General features: G+C 33.8%; 2 protein-coding genes and 1 long non-coding RNA gene across 10 annotated transcripts; 2 read left to right on the top strand and 1 right to left on the bottom strand.

Moving 5' to 3' along the window:
• The first annotated feature begins 2,492 nt into the window (after window positions 1–2,492).
• LOC142505246 (calcium-dependent protein kinase 32-like) lies at window positions 2,493–6,353 on the top strand. The gene is made up of 8 exons (XM_075618140.1): window positions 2,493–3,573; window positions 4,058–4,181; window positions 4,270–4,413; window positions 4,668–4,820; window positions 4,918–5,033; window positions 5,127–5,294; window positions 5,648–5,884; window positions 5,976–6,353. The coding sequence occupies exons 1-8, from the start codon at window positions 3,073–3,075 to the stop codon at window positions 6,114–6,116; spliced, it is 1,584 nt and encodes a 527-aa protein (XP_075474255.1). The 5' UTR covers window positions 2,493–3,072; the 3' UTR covers window positions 6,117–6,353.
• A 2,298-nt stretch (window positions 6,354–8,651) lies between these two features.
• On the bottom strand, window positions 8,652–10,472 carry LOC142505729 (senescence-specific cysteine protease SAG39-like). Its single transcript, XM_075618833.1, has 2 exons — window positions 9,624–10,472; window positions 8,652–9,289 (listed from the first exon to the last, which is right to left on the bottom strand). Exons 1-2 carry the CDS (start codon window positions 10,072–10,074, stop codon window positions 8,697–8,699), a joined length of 1,044 nt encoding a protein of 347 aa, XP_075474948.1. The 5' UTR covers window positions 10,075–10,472; the 3' UTR covers window positions 8,652–8,696.
• A 10-nt stretch (window positions 10,473–10,482) lies between these two features.
• Window positions 10,483–15,517, top strand: LOC142505730 (uncharacterized). Of its 8 annotated transcripts, none has more exons than XR_012804484.1 (5): window positions 10,486–11,292; window positions 12,304–12,376; window positions 12,856–14,987; window positions 15,083–15,136; window positions 15,218–15,517. It is a non-coding gene; the product is annotated as an uncharacterized LOC142505730 (long non-coding RNA). The 8 variants fall into 8 exon arrangements; XR_012804483.1 differs by having other exon boundaries at window positions 12,296–12,376; XR_012804485.1 differs by lacking the exon at window positions 12,304–12,376 and having other exon boundaries at window positions 10,492–11,292; window positions 12,856–12,996; window positions 13,648–14,987.
• Window positions 15,518–17,099: the final 1,582 nt, after the last annotated feature.

Raw genomic sequence — 17,099 nt, 5'->3', positions numbered from 1 at the left:
TCTTATCTCTTAGGTTGATGTAATGGGAGTGTGAAGCAGCTACGTCGAAGGTGCTTCGGCTATTCATCTGATTGGATGGCATTTATGTGACGGATCACCGTATCAGTTCTTCATTTTCTTGGAGTTTGATTGACATCGGACTCTCTCTAATCAAGAATAATAATCTACAATCAAATATACGAACTACAGCAAACTTTAATAATTATTTGAGTAAGTCTCTTGTGACACAATATCACGAATCTTTATCTTTATATGTGAGACGGGTGAACCGTGCCGATATTCACAATAAAAAGTAATACTTTTAGCATAAAAAATATTACTTTTTCATGGATGACCAAAATAGAAATCCGTCTCACAAAATACGACTCGTGAGATCGTCTCATACAAGTTTTTGTCTAATTAATTTAGGCAAGATGAAATCGAGAAAATCTCATTTTGGTACGAAAAAGCAATGAAAATATAATAATCACAAGTGAAAAGAGGCCTTAATTGGGCTCGTCGTTTTGAGGTTCAAATTTCGATGACAGACTTGGGGAGCAAAAATTTGGACCAGGATATGGGCTCGTAAGCATGGGTAGCACTTAGCAGGTCATTGCGACGTACACACGCATAAAATGGTCGTTTTGTTGGTTTTATTGTTTTAAAAAAAGTAGAGTATGATATAAATATTTTGGTTTGGGTGACTAAGAGAGTAACATTTTTTTATTTTTATTAGAACAACATTTTTTTATAAATTTCTAACATTTTGATTGTTTTCCTTCTGAGTTCGCCTTTATAAGAAATATTTCAAAACAGATACATCATATAAAAAAATCTCAAAGTTGCGTTCTTAATTGAAACCGAACTTATATATGTATAAAGTTTTATTATGTTGATAAATCATATGAGCATCAGCTGATGTGACGTTCATCTATTGAATACACATAAAATTACCTTAGATGATGGCTACATAAGTGCTCTCAACGAGTGTTCGCCATATCGTAACATTTAGATTAGATATATACTATATAGTTAATATAATCTTTAAAACAACATAATTAACATGATTTTTTTTTTATATCTCATATTTGTTTCCACTTGACCCCTTAACGTCCAAAAGTCAAACGTTTTAATTTATGAAACTATATAAAATGATTTATTATTATTATTATTATATATTATTATTAAAAAGAAAAGGAGAGGGTATTTTGAGTTGGATATGGTCATATGAAAACTTCTCCATGGACAATGAGAGCGCCGAATTTGACCCGTCGGCTTTAGAATATTCCATCCAAATTAGACTTCTCATAAAGAAGCCAACTTTTTGGTCACACACGGAATTCAACTTTGTCACATGTCAAAAAATAGAAAATGAAAATAAAAATAAATAATATCACTAAAAGTATTATTATTAATCATTTATTTTTTAAAAAATAAGACTAATTTGAAAAGTTCCCGTGCGAAGGGAACACGGGACGTGACTTTCCATTCATTATCTTTTTAAGAAAAAATGTAATTCAAAGTTTTAATCACTCCCAAAAAATATTTCGTTGTACGCTATATTTTTTAAATTAATCACACCATATATTAAAATATAACTCTTTTAATACCATGTTTAATTACACGTGTTGATTCAAAAATATATTTAAAAATAAATATAACATCGAACATGTATTTTAATCTCCCAAAACAAAACTTTATATTTATATATATATTTAATATAATAAATATTTCGTCTATTTATATTTCAATGTCTCATAGTAAACATAGGTGCTTAAAAATTGTAGGAAAGACTTAGAAGCTAATCTTGTTTGTTTTGATACTCATTGCTAATAATATTGTCCATTATTGTTTTTGTCTATTTTCTCAAAGTAATTATTGGACAAAGTTCATCATTATCAATTAGGGAACTTTAAACATGGCGTTATCCAATTATTATTGTGTTTTTTTTCTTCGAGTAATTATCTTGTGAAACGGTCTCACAAATCTTTATATGTGAGACGGGTCAACCCTACCGATATTCACAATAAAAAGTAATACTCTTATTATTTTTTCATGGATGACCAAAATAAGAGATATGTCTCACAAAATACGACCCGTTAGACCGTCTAACACAAGTTTTTGTCTTTTTCTTCAGTTACCTCAAATCTTGAGAAGAACAATTCTTTGAGTACTACGGTTTTTTTGAACTTAGAAATTAATATTGTAATACGAATCTTCTATTTTAAGTCACTCATAAAAAAATATTACTTATTATTGTAAATATGACAAGGATTAACCGTCCCATAGACAAAGATCAATGAGATCGTATAATATTTTTTGAATCGGAAATGGTTTTGGACCACTTCTAAACCAAACAAAATGTTTGAAAATAGTATGATTCTTTGGGAGAGAATGAAAATAAATGTGTTCGCACATTAGTCAAATAGAATTAGTTGCGAGGAGAAAAATGTGTGAAAAGATATTTATTATTTTGAAAGATACAATAGGAGGGAAGTCACCAAGAAATGACGGTAACTCTCCCTCCATGATGTGAAATATTCCAATTCTCGACAGTTCTCTAGGCATTCACAAAGGCCTTTCCCATCCTCCCTTAAATCCCCTTCGCCTTCTTCACATTGTTTAGCCAATACCAAACCTTTTCCTTTAACTCACTGCATATTTCTTGAAAAATCTTCAATCAGGCTGTTTGAAACAGGGTATATTTTCTTGGTTTTGACACCCCTTTTATCTGGAACATCGAATCTTGAAATATCTGAAACTTGTTAGGCGGGTTTTGAAGCTGGTTGAATTTAGAGAAAGCCCGATTCTTTGTGTTATTTATATATTGTGTTTTGATCTTAAAGTTTGGATTTTCATCTTTAGTTGAGTGGTAACTTTTTGATGCAAGTTATAAGCTTAGTCGGCATAGAAATCGTGGGAATTCTTCAGGTGGGAGAGTCTGGAGCTTATGCTGATAAAAGTTAAATCTTTATTCTTTCGATCAGAGGAAGTTCGGAATTTGACTGATTGATACCTGGGTTTTGATTGAATTCTGACTATACTTGTCTCAAATATTAAAAAATTTGTTTGATTTTTCTTGCTTTCATTAAGATGGGAAATTGTTGTGCTGTCCCGAAAACTTCCGATGAGGAGATTGTGGGAAAGCGTGCGCCAAATCATTTCGCTAATCGTGATGGTAAACATGTGCCCTATGGTGGATACAAATCCTATGTATTAACCAATCCAACAGGGCATAACATTGAGAACTTTTACGAGCTGGGGCGTGAACTCGGTAGAGGTGAATTCGGGGTTACCTATTTATGCACTGAAAAATCTACCGGGGAAGTCTTTGCTTGTAAGTCGATATCGAAGAAGAAGCTGAGGACTAGAGTAGATATTGAGGATGTGAAGAGGGAGGTTCAGATCATGAAGCATTTGCCTAAGCTTCCAAATGTTGTGAGTTTGAAGGATACATATGAAGATGATAGTGCAGTGAACTTAGTTATGGAGTTGTGTGAGGGTGGTGAACTGTTTGACAGAATTGTTTCTAGAGGACATTATACTGAGAGAGCGGCTGCCGCGGTGACTCGAACTATTGTTGAAGTTATTCAGGTGAAGATTCGATTTCTTGGTGTTTTGTTGCTTTATTACTCTGGTATGAGTTCTAATCTACATTTGCTAAGTAGAGATTTTTAATTTTGATTTATCATTTGTTTCTGTCAGTATACATACATGCATTGGCATAGCCAGGAATGAGGTGTTTGTTGAATTTTGAGACATTGGAGTGGTGATATCTCGAGTGATAACTGATACCAATTCCGTTAGAATGTTTCGCATCTGTTGTACACTGACGCAAAAATGTATTATTTCGTGTACTTTGACTGAATTTTTCACGATCGTATCTGTTTATGTTTTCAAAGTTATATACTCACGTATTTTTTCCTTAATAGGAGAATTATAGAAGTTAAAATTGTTTCTCTGCATCCTTTATTTTCTTTCTTCCAACTTTTGTTCTGTCTATTGTTGTGGTTACTTGCAAAGAAACTGCATTTTGTTTACTCGTGAGTGTTATCTGATTAAGTGGTTCTTCCTGCAGAATTGCCATAAGCACGGGGTCATGCATCGTGATCTTAAACCTGAAAACTTCTTGTTTGCAAATATGAAGGAAACAGCACCTTTAAAGGTCATTGATTTTGGGCTATCAGTTATCTTCAAGCCTGGTATTTTCCTTTCACACTTTATAGTTTTTTTGGGTTGCATTAAAAAATGTGTTAGATTGCACGAGCTAAAGTTTTGGTGATTCTACAGGCGAGAGATTTGATGAAATTGTGGGAAGTCCGTTTTATATGGCTCCAGAGGTGCTGAAGAAAGACTATGGTCCGGAAATAGACATTTGGAGTGCTGGCGTAATTCTCTATATCTTACTCTGTGGATTTCCACCGTTTTGGGCTGGTTAGTTTCCATCTGCGTCCATATTTCGAATTTATGCAACTAGACTTAATGTCAACTTTATAGTAGGAGGATGATCCAAGTAATAAAAAATGGTCGTTTCAATTATATTTTGTGTATCGTATAGTACCTAGGGATGCAAAGTTCGGTTAACTAGCGTCTGCAGACATAGGGAGTCTCTCTTATTTGCTTGAAAGTAATGAAATTTCCCATCGGTTTTGACAATCCCTCTGGCACAAAATGTTGTTAATCTGCAGAAACTGAACAAGGCATTGCCCAAGCAATTGTCCGTTCTGTTGTGAGCTTCAAAAGAGACCCCTGGCCTAAGGTTTCTGATAAAGCCAAAGACCTGGTAAAGAAAATGCTCAACCCTGACCCCAGGAAACGTCTTACACCCGAGGAAGTTCTAGGTAATATTTAGCCCATTAAATTTCACAAGATTTCGATCAGTACCATGCTTGATTGCTTGTTTCAAATTGTTGATAATTCTAGCTGCTTCACTTGCAGATCATCCTTGGTTGCAGAATGCAAAGAGTGCTCCAAATGTTTCTTTGGGTGAAACTGTTAGAGCTAGGCTGAAGCAGTTTTCAATGATGAATAAGCTCAAGAAAAGAGCTCTACGGGTAACAGCTCTTGCTACTTGTAGCAAATAGACGATAAATAATGGTGTCGTTAGCCTGTTGAGGTTTTTGCTAAATCGATTTCTCGAATGTTAGGTGATTGCCGAGCATTTATCTGTGGAGGAAGTGGCAGGCATAGTCGAAGGATTCCAATTGATGGATACAGACAACAAAGGGAAGATTGGCATTGACGAGTTAAGAGTGGGGATACACAAGCTCGGTCATCACATCCCGGATAGCGATCTTCAAATTCTAATGGAAGCTGTAAGTGTCACATTTTATTACAAGACTTCATTTCTAGGCTTAAATCTTTTGAAGAGCTCGAAAGGGCTATTCATCTATGAATCGTTCATCAGTAAATGATTCAATAATCTGCGAGAAGCATGGGGAAAAGTAGGGCAGTGACCCTCCCTATAAAAATATTGTCAGCATACCTCCCATGAGCTCGCATTGTTTAAAATTATTACCGAAACAAATAATGTCATTTTAGAGATCACTTCATTTGCAAAGTACAAGATTTTTGAATGCTACACGCCTCGCCACGTGTAAATTCAGCTTTGTATCAACCAGTAGAGTAATTTTAGTTTTTTTTTATAAAAAAAATCCCGTTGTAACAGGGTGATGTGGATAAAGATGGATATCTCAACTGTGGAGAGTTTGTTGCAATCTCTGTTCACTTAAGAAAGATGGGAAACGACGAACACATACACAAGGCTTTCGAGTTCTTTGATACTGACAAAAGTGGATATATAGAGATGGAAGAGCTAAGAGATGCCTTCGCCGAAGAGGCAGAGACAGAGGCGACCAGCGAAGAGGTCATTATTGCCATAATGCAAGACGTAGACACGGACAAGGTCAGTCACCTTCTATGTCAAGTTTCTGACCATCTCAAACACATTATTTCCTACATTGCTTGAATTTGTTTCTGGGTATTATTGTTCGCAGGATGGGCGTATAAGTTATGAGGAGTTTGCTGCGATGATGAAGGCAGGAACAGACTGGAGAAAGGCGTCGAGACAGTATTCAAGAGAGCGCTACAATAGTCTGAACTTGAACTTGATCAAGAGCGGATCAATACGAATGTGATGGCTTACTTTGAGTGGAAACAATCTTTTTTCTTTTTTTCTTTTCCATTTCGCCCTTCTTTTTGTTAATTATGGTTGTAAATATACAGCCACTACCAAATTTGGTTATTATTTCGTATGAAGATTGCTGTAAACAACATAAGTAAAAGAAATTGGTTTAATGTATTCAATAGATATTCAATGTATAGATTATTACACAATTTAATCGATACTGTTACTGATTTTGTTTGAAGCTTTTATTACCTGTCGTGTGTAAACTAAGGAGGGTGTATTCATTGCATAGATTTACTGATTTTTTTTAAATAACCGACTTTTGTGTAGTTATAAATTTCTACTTATTTTTGTAAAATCTCACAGTTTTTAAAGATTTTCACGTAATCTTGTAGATCTATTTTGTAAGATTTTTGTTGACGATTTGAAACTTTCTCAAAGAATTTTATAGATTTTGTAATTTATTATTGTGTGTTTTTTTTATTTCTTTGAACTAACATATGAACATACATAACTTTTATTTATTTAAAATATTTTTATCTATCTTTTACTTTTTGATTTAATTTATAAAAGACGATAATTAAGTGAGTACTAAATTTATTATAATTAAACTTCAATTATTCAAGTTAATTCAACATAATTAATTAAATAATCTTTTAAAAAACATAATATTAACGAATATTAAAAATTAAAATAATTTCATTAATTTTAAGTTAATTTTTATAAAAAAAATATCAAATTTGTTTTTGACATTATGTATTATAATAATTTTACTATCCTAAATTTTGATGATTGACAAATAATAATATTAAGTCGTTTCAGGACCCGGCCGCTGCTTTTTTGTAATTCAGGATTTCTGACGGTTGAATCAGGACAAGCCGTTCAGATAGTATATAAAGAAGTAAAGTCGACTAAGAGAGCTCAAGCAGTAAATCATTTGTTTTCTGACTGTGCACAAGTTTAACAGTTTTGATTCAACTGCACCGGTCAAAAATGAGCATATCAAAATGGATATTGCATCTCAAGCAATTCAAACGACTACCAGTTCAGGTATGATTACACGGTATCCTATCAATTCTTGAATGACAAAAAGCTTCATAATTCATCTATGATATTTCAGCTTTTTTCAGAAGCTATAAGCTAAAAGTCGCAAAATCACAAAAACATTAAATGATAATTTAATAATATGTACGACAACTGAAAGAAACATATCGCTTTTGTCATAAAAATATAGATGATCGTTAAAAAGCAAATATGACCTTTGGAGTTTTTCAACTATGAATACGTAGAATCTAAATTGAAAATTAAGTTTCTTTAGTTGAATCACATATCAAGTATGCATTATTTACAAGAGTTTAGAGCACGCTTAAGTTATGACATTTCAAACAACTCAACTTTAGCACAAGTCTATCAGCTTATATCATATCTCCAATAATTTCATTGTGTTACCCTACCAACTTGCATCGTTTAAGGTGACCGTTGCTTTAAATTGTGTTTTCTGATGAACCAATGATTCTTAAACATTCAGAACCTGTTGAAGCATATACCAAGAGTTTCAACATAGACAATCATAAGTCTTAGATGAAATGAGTCGTTACAAAGAGTTATATAAATCAATTTTTTTAGTGAATTCCTTCTTAAGTGGAAGAAATAATGACGTATGAGTATTTATTTTTTTACATCCATAAATACTTGTCTTCTTTACATTACGCGTTTTTATTTAACAACTCATATCTAGTCGTTTCTTGTTAACTACTAATTCCATAATATATACTTTATAATTAGTCAAATCGGACCCTTTTCGTACTCATTTTTTTTAAGTGGTTTAGTGAAGCTAGCCATACAAAAAAACTTCTTTTAACAACCTAAAAATTGTCAAAAACAGCTAAAGTTTGAAAAAAATTTTGAAAGAGTTTATTCACCATCTTTTAAACTCTAATATGTTCTCAACGGTAAGTATGTTAATTGTAAGTATATACACAAAAGTTTGAAAGAAATTTTGAAAGAGTTTATTGACCTTCTTTTAAACTCTAATATGTTCTCAACGGCTAAGTACGTTAATTGTAAGTACGTACACAAAACAGAAATTACTCACGACAGGTTAGCAAAGCATTGTTGTTACTTATTTAGAGTGATGTGTTTAAACACCAACAGAAAAGGAAAATGTTTAACCCCATTAAAGAAACTGAAGAACTCTAACTAATACTCACCACCAACCAAATTCGCGGGTCGGTTGTTGTTACTTCATATTTTTGGCAAGTAATGTTCTGATCTCTGTATTGTGAAAGAGAAAAATTCGTCTCAGATCCATCATTTATTCTGTTTTATGTAGTTTGTGTGAAGTAGGTGGGGGGTGGTATTGTGTACGGGAAGTGTGTGAGATAATTGACGATGTTGGATAAATTTCTTTAACTCCATAAAGTTAAGACCCAAATTCATCACGTCCATGACTCGATTAAAGAGGCAACAATGGACAAAATATACACATGACAAATATATACAATATAATACAAGCTGTAATTTTCCCATCCATTCCCGAATCAGGATTCAACCTGTGTATGTATACGCCAATATATATGATTTCTGACGATCAAGCAGTCGGGTATGAGGAATCCATGGCAATCCCACAAAGCCCTTCTTTAGCACTGATATCCTTCTCCATCATAATATACCCCTCCATACCCCAACTAGTACCCCAAGAATTCTTGACCAACCAATACTTAGTACCGTCCTCGGCCTTTCCATATCCAACCGCGGTCACGCCGTGATCGAGATTGGTCCCACAGTCCCCTGTAAACACCCCGCTTGAATAAAACTGGAACGACATTCCGCTGGCATCGATGGACACAGACACGGGCTGATGTGCCACGGCCTTAACAAGAGCAGCCTCGCTGTTTGTGGGCACCTTTTCGAACCCCGAAATCTTGGCTGCGTGGGATGCTTCTTTGTTCCTGTTGCAGGTTCCATCTGCGGCTGAGTAAGGGTACGTGGATTCGGAGGCGACCCCTTTGTTCTTGGTGATGAACTCGAAGGCGTCTTCCATGTATCCGCCCTCACAGCCTTGGTCATTGGTTGTTCTGTCGCAGTCTACTATTTCTTGCTCGGACAGTGAGATCAGTTTGCTTGTTGAGAGCTTGTTGATCCCTTCTGTTGCTGCTATTGCTGAAAATGCCCAGCAACTTCCTGTAGTTTTAGGACAGGAAGATAGAGAAGAAAAAGATTGTAAGTAACTCGAATATGTACCTTCAAGAAACGTTATACACTTGATCAACCAAACATGGCTGGTCGGAACACTAGTCTCCCTTTATTTTTAACATTTCTACGGATTTATATCTTGAAGAAAAATTGAAGCGGAATCTCAGAACATAATACTTTTTTGCCCTATTCAATTTCATTATGTAAGTGCTTTTAAAATTTTTAAAGCCAAACCTGACATAAACCTTGATATTTCTCAAGGAAAAACGTTTTTGTTAAGAAAGCTTGTCTATCCAAATGGCCAATAACTAGAATGTCTTACCGCATTGGCCTTGATCCTTGACTGGTGTAACTGCTCCTTTCTTTCTCCAGTCTATGCTAGGTGGGACAACACTCACATTTTCATACTTAAATGAAGTAGTTTGAGTTGATTTCTTCTTCGAAGAAATGGTCTTAAGTCCATTCCTAGCAGTCCTAAACTCCTCATTCGTTTGATCTGCAAATGCGTTGATGCCAAGCTTGTAAGGCCTATCTCCGCCTTCATTGAACCTTTCGATGAACTCGACATTATCCTTGAATATCTTGAAGCGAATCGCCCTTTCTTCGACATTTTCATAAACCCTGCCGTATTCTAGCATCCATTGCTCGTGTCTCTCTAACATGGACAAAGTTGGTACTCGACGCGAGGTGGTTTGAGAGATGAAAATTCCCAAGATTGCCAACATAAGAACAATGACACTAGATTTGATGTTTAGTGCTGATGAGATAGCCATTTCTAGGTTCAAAATATCAAAGAACACAATGTGTTTGTTGCATTTTTAGCCTCGATGAAGTAATGTATTTATAGGAGAGAATTGGCACAAATATCGTGAAAACGAAACATTCAATTAAAGTTATTTCCAGTTTGCCGGGGAGATTAAGGTGACATTTAACTATTAACGTAGGCATTCGTTTAAACATACTACAAATTGACATATAATTTGTTCTATAAAAGATTGCCCTACCCTTGTTTTTTCTCCACTAATATCTTGGCATAGTTTGACTGGTGATTAAAAAGTTTGCATAGAGTATTTCAAATAAAATTTATTTTACAGATAACTCCAAAAAGTTTTATAACTATAACAATTATTTTATTTTTTAAAAAAAAATCCTTTAATAATTTCGAGCTTGAACTTGAATATAAAATTTAATATAAAATATAAATTCAATTCAATGATTGACAGATATATCATACATATGGTACTTATCTCACAAATTTGACCAACTATTGATATTCTTCACTTGTATATCTTTTTTCACGTGGATTCGAAGGAGAATGACAAGCCTTACAAATCCGAGCCGACGAATGCCTCAAAGTATTCTTCCTTTGAGGTGGAAAGAGTATGCCAAAGGACTAGTTTAACAGTCCAAACGACACAGAAAAGTGGAATTGGATCATATTTGTCAGGCTTGTGATTCTCCCTTGGTGGCGTGAGATCGTACCGGTATGAGAACTGGACCACCGGTCGGTAGGTGTCTCTCCGTAGACTCACTGACGGCTGGCTGATCGGAAATACGGATCCCTGATTATTTCAGCCGGTTTTCGAATTTAGGGTTTCCGATTGATTGTATCCCTCATCCCCAAAATCCGTTGAATTTTCAAATATTGACGATTTCGATACTCTACCTGAACTTCTGTGGCTCCCCTATGGCTACCTCATGGCTCACAGTAGTAATATTATATTTGTGTTTTCACTTCTCTTGAATGAATATTTTATTCGTGTTGTAAAATGCTACAATGATTTGAAGGATCAGGTACCTTCAAAAATTTCAATTCTTTTGGCACGAATCTGTGTTTCGACAAGTTTCTTCAAATAGTTTGATTATTTTATCCTCTTGTTGAAGATATGAAAGAGTGCAGGTGTTTCGGAATGCTGATTTTGCCCAATAAAAGCTACACACTTCTCCCTCCCTCCATCGAAGGCTTACTTGTTTTCGAAGGAAATCGACAGGTAAAGTAATCGAAAAATGATGATTTAAATTACTTTGTGATTCAAAATATTTAATTATAATTTTTGATCTTTCGATTGTATATATATTTGATTTGAGACTCTTGGCCCTAAGCAACATCAATTATGCTTTCATCCAAATTTTCTTCACTCGGACGTGTGAAACAAATACAACTTGCGGTCTTCTAGCACAGTGTGATATCTTGGATCAAAATCTATGAGACGATCTCACGAATCTTTATCTGTGAGACGGGTCAACTTCTACCGATATTTACAAAAAAAGTAATATTTTTTTCATGGATGATCCAAATAAGATATCTGTCTCACAAAATCCGACATGTGAGATTGTCTCGTTCAATTTTTTGTCTTTTTAGAGATTAATTTTCTTATCATTTTTCATTTACAAATATAACAATTATTGGCTTAACTTTGGAAAAAGTAGAACGACTAAAAAGGAATACTAATAACGGTGAAAGTGAATCCAGTTACCGGTTGTAGCTTGAGGAGAACCTTGGACACTACCCCTAGAGCCGAGTTCGAGCTTTGTTCATGATGATGAAGTTCTTGAGTTTCAGTTATTCCAAAATTATACGAAATCGAGCTTGAGTATTAAATTTGTTGACTTGGTTGGCTAGAGTAGGATGCGTCAGAGACAATCTTTACTCGCCTTGAGTGCATCTCTTGGTGACTTGGTGCTAGGGGTGAGCAAGATTTCGGTTAAATCGAATTAACCGATCGAACCAAGCCAATTCAGAAATCCGGTTTGGTTATTTCAGAAATTCGGTTTTCAAATTAAAAAAAATCAGTTATATCGGTTAATTTCGGTTCGGTTACGGTATTCAAAATTTTGAAATCGGTTAACCGAATTGACCGATATAATAAATATTGTTATTTAATAAATTTTTATTATTTATCAATTTTTATATATATTTTAATTTTAAATTTTAAAATTTGATTTGTTATTCTCCTTTGACCTTTCACGATATTATTCTTAATCTGATTGAAGAATATCAGATTCCCCTAATTCAAAATCAAATTCTAAGCGCCGCTTTCTCGTTCTCAAATCCCACTTCTATATTCTCCACTAGTAAGTTCTCTATTCTTCACTGGTAAGTTTTGAATACTGGAAAGCGTTACACTCTTGATGGAATGTGTGAATAAGATTGATGCACTCTGTTCTGGTTTTCATGTGTCATTCATGAACAATATACGCAACGAAGATGTCCCTTTCTGTGAGAATTAGGCATGTTGGCCAAATAAATCACTATCGAAGTATGGGTGATTGAGGGGGCCAAAACATGTTTTTCATTGGGTGATTGAGGAGGCAAAATCATGTTTATGTAATCATAATGAAATTTATGTGTAATTTCTTTATCGGCCCTAACTGCAGGAAGTATGGGTGATTGTGGGGGCAAAATCATGTTTATGTAATCATAATGAAATTTATTCTCACTGTCGTACATTTTCTCCAAAGGAATTTAAGTGTAATATATTCTATTGGCCCCAACTGCAGGAAAATTGTTTTATGATTTAATATTGATGAAAATTATATTTTCTTACTTGTAGATGTCGCAAGAAAATATATCAAATATAGATGTTGATGGTAGTTGTTCCATTCCAATGCTACCACCTTCAACGGGGATGGAAACATGTGCAGATTCTAAATCAAAAATGACGAAGCGGAAGCCGATGAAATCAAAAAGTGAGGTATGGGATCATTTCAAAAAATTTGAAAATGACAAGAAATAAAAAAAGCCAAATGCAATTACTGTGATAAGGAAATATTTTGTGATCCATATAAGAATGGAACTGCGAGTTTGAGGGCTCATATGAACTCATGTAAAAATCACCCTCATGCGGTTGAAACAACTCAAATACAATTAAGTTTAAAGTCGGGTGAAAAAAAAGTGAGGTGTCTTTAACATCTTGGAAATTTGATCAAGAAGCTTATAGAAAAGCTTTAGCTAGAATGGTTGTTGTTGTTGAGCTCCCTTTCAAATTTGTACAAGGAGGAAGGGTATAAAGTTTTTATGGCAATGGTATGTCGAAGGTTTATAATTCCTTCAAGATGGACGGTTGCACGTGATTCTGTTGGTTTATATACAGTTGAAAAAGAAAGTTTGAACATTTTGTTGAATGAAGCATCACAAAGAGCTTGTTTGACAACGAACACATGGACATCGATTCAAAAAATCAACTACATGTGTCTATAGCCCACTTTATTGATAACAATTGGCAATTACACAAAAGAATTATCAATTTTTGTCCAATTACAAGTCATAAAGGTGACGCAATTAGCTTAGCAATTGAAAATTGCTTTAAGGGATTGGGGAATTGATCGAGTTTTCATTATTACAGTTGACAATGCAAGTTCAAATGATGTTGTTGTCAATAATTTTAGAAGAAAGATGGCTAATTGGGATTCTACTATTTTGAAGGGAGCTCATATTCACAAGAAATGTGTAGCTCATATAATTAATTTAATTGTTGTTGATGATTTAAAAGATATAAATGAATCTGTGACAAGGGTTAGAGATGCGGTGAATATGTTAAGCAATCTTCTGCTAGATTAAGCAAGTTCAAGAAATGTGCAAAGCTTGAAAAAATTGAAAGCAAGAGTTCTTTATGTTTAGATGTATCAACAAGATGGAACTCGACTTTCTTGATGTTGAATGTAGCTCAAAAATTTGAGAGAGCTTTTGAAAGATTTGATGAACAAGATCCATTTTTACATTAGATCTTCAATTCAGAAAATGGGAAATTGTTTTGAATGATGGAAGGGTGATATTTGGAGCAGATGGTAAACCACAAAAAGAAATGAAGACTAATGATGGGAGACCAACATGTACTGATTGGAGTAATGTTAGACTTTTTGTTTCTTTATTGCAAGTTTTTTATGAAATAACATTGAAGGTTTCGGGTTCATTGTATGTCACTTCCAATACTTTTGCTCATGAGATTAGTTCTATTCATACTATATTGAATGAGTGGCAAGAGAGTGATGATACTGATGTGCATTCCATGGGGTTAAGAATGAAAAATTTTTTTGACAAATATCGGGGAGATTCTGATAAGACGAATAAGTTGTATTATATTGCTGTGGTGCTTGATCCAAGTCATAAGTTGGATTTTGTAGAATTTGTGTTGGTAGAGTTGCACAGAGCTGAAAATGGGGCAATAGTAGGAAAGATAGTCGAGGAGACTTTGTTTGCTTTGTACAAGAATTACAAGGATAAGATGGATCCTAACACCTCAAAAATGTTGTCTGTTCAAGAATCAAGTGATATTGAGTCCAGAAGTTTGACCCAAACAGATTTGAAAAGACAATCAATCCTTGCAAAATACAAGAGAAAATGCACAAATTTTTTGCTGATGGAAGTATATCAGAGCTCGACAAGTATCTCATTGAAATGGTTGAGGAGTATTATGATTCTTTTGACATTTTGTGATGGTGGAAGCAAAATTGTCATAGATTTCCCATACTAGCTCAAATTGCTCGAGATTTTTTGGCCATTCCTATTTCAACAGTCGCTTCTGAATCTGCTTTTAGTACAGGTGGTCGAGTACTTGATTGCTTTAGGAGTTCATTACTCCTATGGTTGTTGAAAGCCTTACTTGTACGCAAGATTGGCTTCGTTCATGCCCAATACCAATCAATATTGAAGAAACTTTAGAAGATGTTGAAAAACTTGAACAATGTAACTTTTTTCGGGAAAAAACAGCTTTGTTAGATTTTTATTTACCATTAAAAAAACTAGTTTATATTTCTTATTTGTCACCATTTATTTTTCAGATTTTTCTAAAATTGTGTTGGACTCTTCTTCAACAACACAAGAGGATTAGTGAAGTATGAATGACTCTTACCATTAAAAAATACATGTATCGTTTTCTAAGTCAGTTGACTAATCAAATGTTTGTTTAATTTCAGATGTTCAAGATCTGTGCAAGGCGAAAGAAACTTGACATTTTGATGCATTCAGTGCACTGTTTACTGGCCAATTTTGTGCTTAATCTCCTTCATGGAACTATATTTATATGTATCTTTTTTGTGGCCATGTTATGTTATTTTATAAAAAAACATGTATTAATTGTGTTCAAACAAAACTTATACATTTGTGATGTGTATGATTTTATGTTTTTATGCGTTTGTGTAGATTGTAGTGTTCAAGAAAAATTACATATATGATTAAAGTTAAATCACAATTTTTTTAAAAACTAATCGGTTAATTCGGTCACCAATCGAATTAACCGATTTTAATTCGGTTCGGTTTTCATCGGCTATGAAAATTTATTCGATCGGTTCGGTTATGGCTAAATATTTCGGTTCGATTCGGTTATGGCTAATTCGGTTCGGTCGGTAACCGAACCGACAATGCTCACCTCTACTTGGTGCCGTGTCGGTTTTGCATAAAAAAATTCCATTGATTGTTATGTAGCATTCTCTCTGTTTTTAGTTGTGTTTACAAATGTTTCAAAAAATGATTAAGGCGAATTTGTAGAAGAAAAGTTCATAATCATTTTTTTAACATTTAAAAAATAGTAAGATAATTCTTCAAAAAATAAAATAAAAATTAATAAGATAAATATTTCTTCTACAAATCTTTTGTCTTGTAAGTGAACGATCTCACGGGTCGTATTTTGTTAGACATATATCTTATTTGGATCTTTCATGAAAAAATATTACTTTTTATACTAAGAGTATTATTTTTTATTCTGAATATCGGTAGAATTGACCTATCTCACAGATAAAAATTCGTGAGATCGTTTCACAAGATATCCAATCCAATCCAAATCCAAATCCTTCCGTCCCTCCAAAAAATCGATTTTATTCATTTTTAAAAAAATCGAATTTATTTATCAAATTTGATTTCAAGCGGACCAATAAAATGACCCACCATAACCAGATCCAATAGTGTTCCCATCCTTGGGTAAGTTTGATTTGAATGGAATTTACTCTTCAATTATTTTTTGGCAGCCGAAAGGCAAAACTTTAATCAGAAGCAACGGTTGGATTCAAAACCTTTTGTTTGTATATATATGAATTCGTTCATTGGGATGTACAGAGAGAAATTAAATAAACAAAATCACTAAACGCTTTTCACAATTGAATTTATATTTTTATAAATTACTAATTTAATTTTATATATTTCACAATAGAGAAACTTACAATTTTATTGATGTAAATCAGTCTATTTGGAGTTCTAATCCTCCAACTTGTCAATAATTAGGTTCATCCCGTAATTTAGGTTTTTTTTTTTTGTCATTTTTCACCGAAGCAACGAAACCAAGCAAATATTATTTATTTGACACTGATGTTATATTATGTGCTCATCTTGCCGTGATAATAACTTATATTACACATATTAAAATCTATTTTGACAAAAATAAAATAAATCGACAGATTTTTCTCTTCCATTTTGAAAAAGGATTGACGTTTCTCTTTATTCTTGCTTAAATGAATTTTAATGTGTATAATATAAATTTTATTCTTGTCACATGATATATATATTGAAAAACATTTGTCATAAATAAACAATATCCGATGATCAAATAAAAAAAATAAAAAAAACTTGTGCTGCTTCAAGATTCTCAATTGGCCCAACTCTCAGACATAAATTTACAGACCTGTATAATATATAGTCTAGTATTAATGTTCTTCACTTCTTTGCTTCTTCAGCTGCCGCTGGCTTTGGTTGTTCCTCCTTGGGCGGTGGCGGTGGCGGTGGCGGAGCGGAGGTTGTTACACCGCCGTCGATGCAGCTGCGGCACTTCCTCTCCACACATCCTTCTACGTCATGTTCCCCTGATCC

This window comes from Primulina tabacum, chromosome 10, assembly GCF_025594145.1.
Source record: "Primulina tabacum isolate GXHZ01 chromosome 10, ASM2559414v2, whole genome shotgun sequence".
In the NCBI taxonomy this organism is placed as follows: domain Eukaryota; kingdom Viridiplantae; phylum Streptophyta; class Magnoliopsida; order Lamiales; family Gesneriaceae; genus Primulina; species Primulina tabacum.
This window is presented reverse-complemented; position numbering and strand designations above follow the sequence as displayed.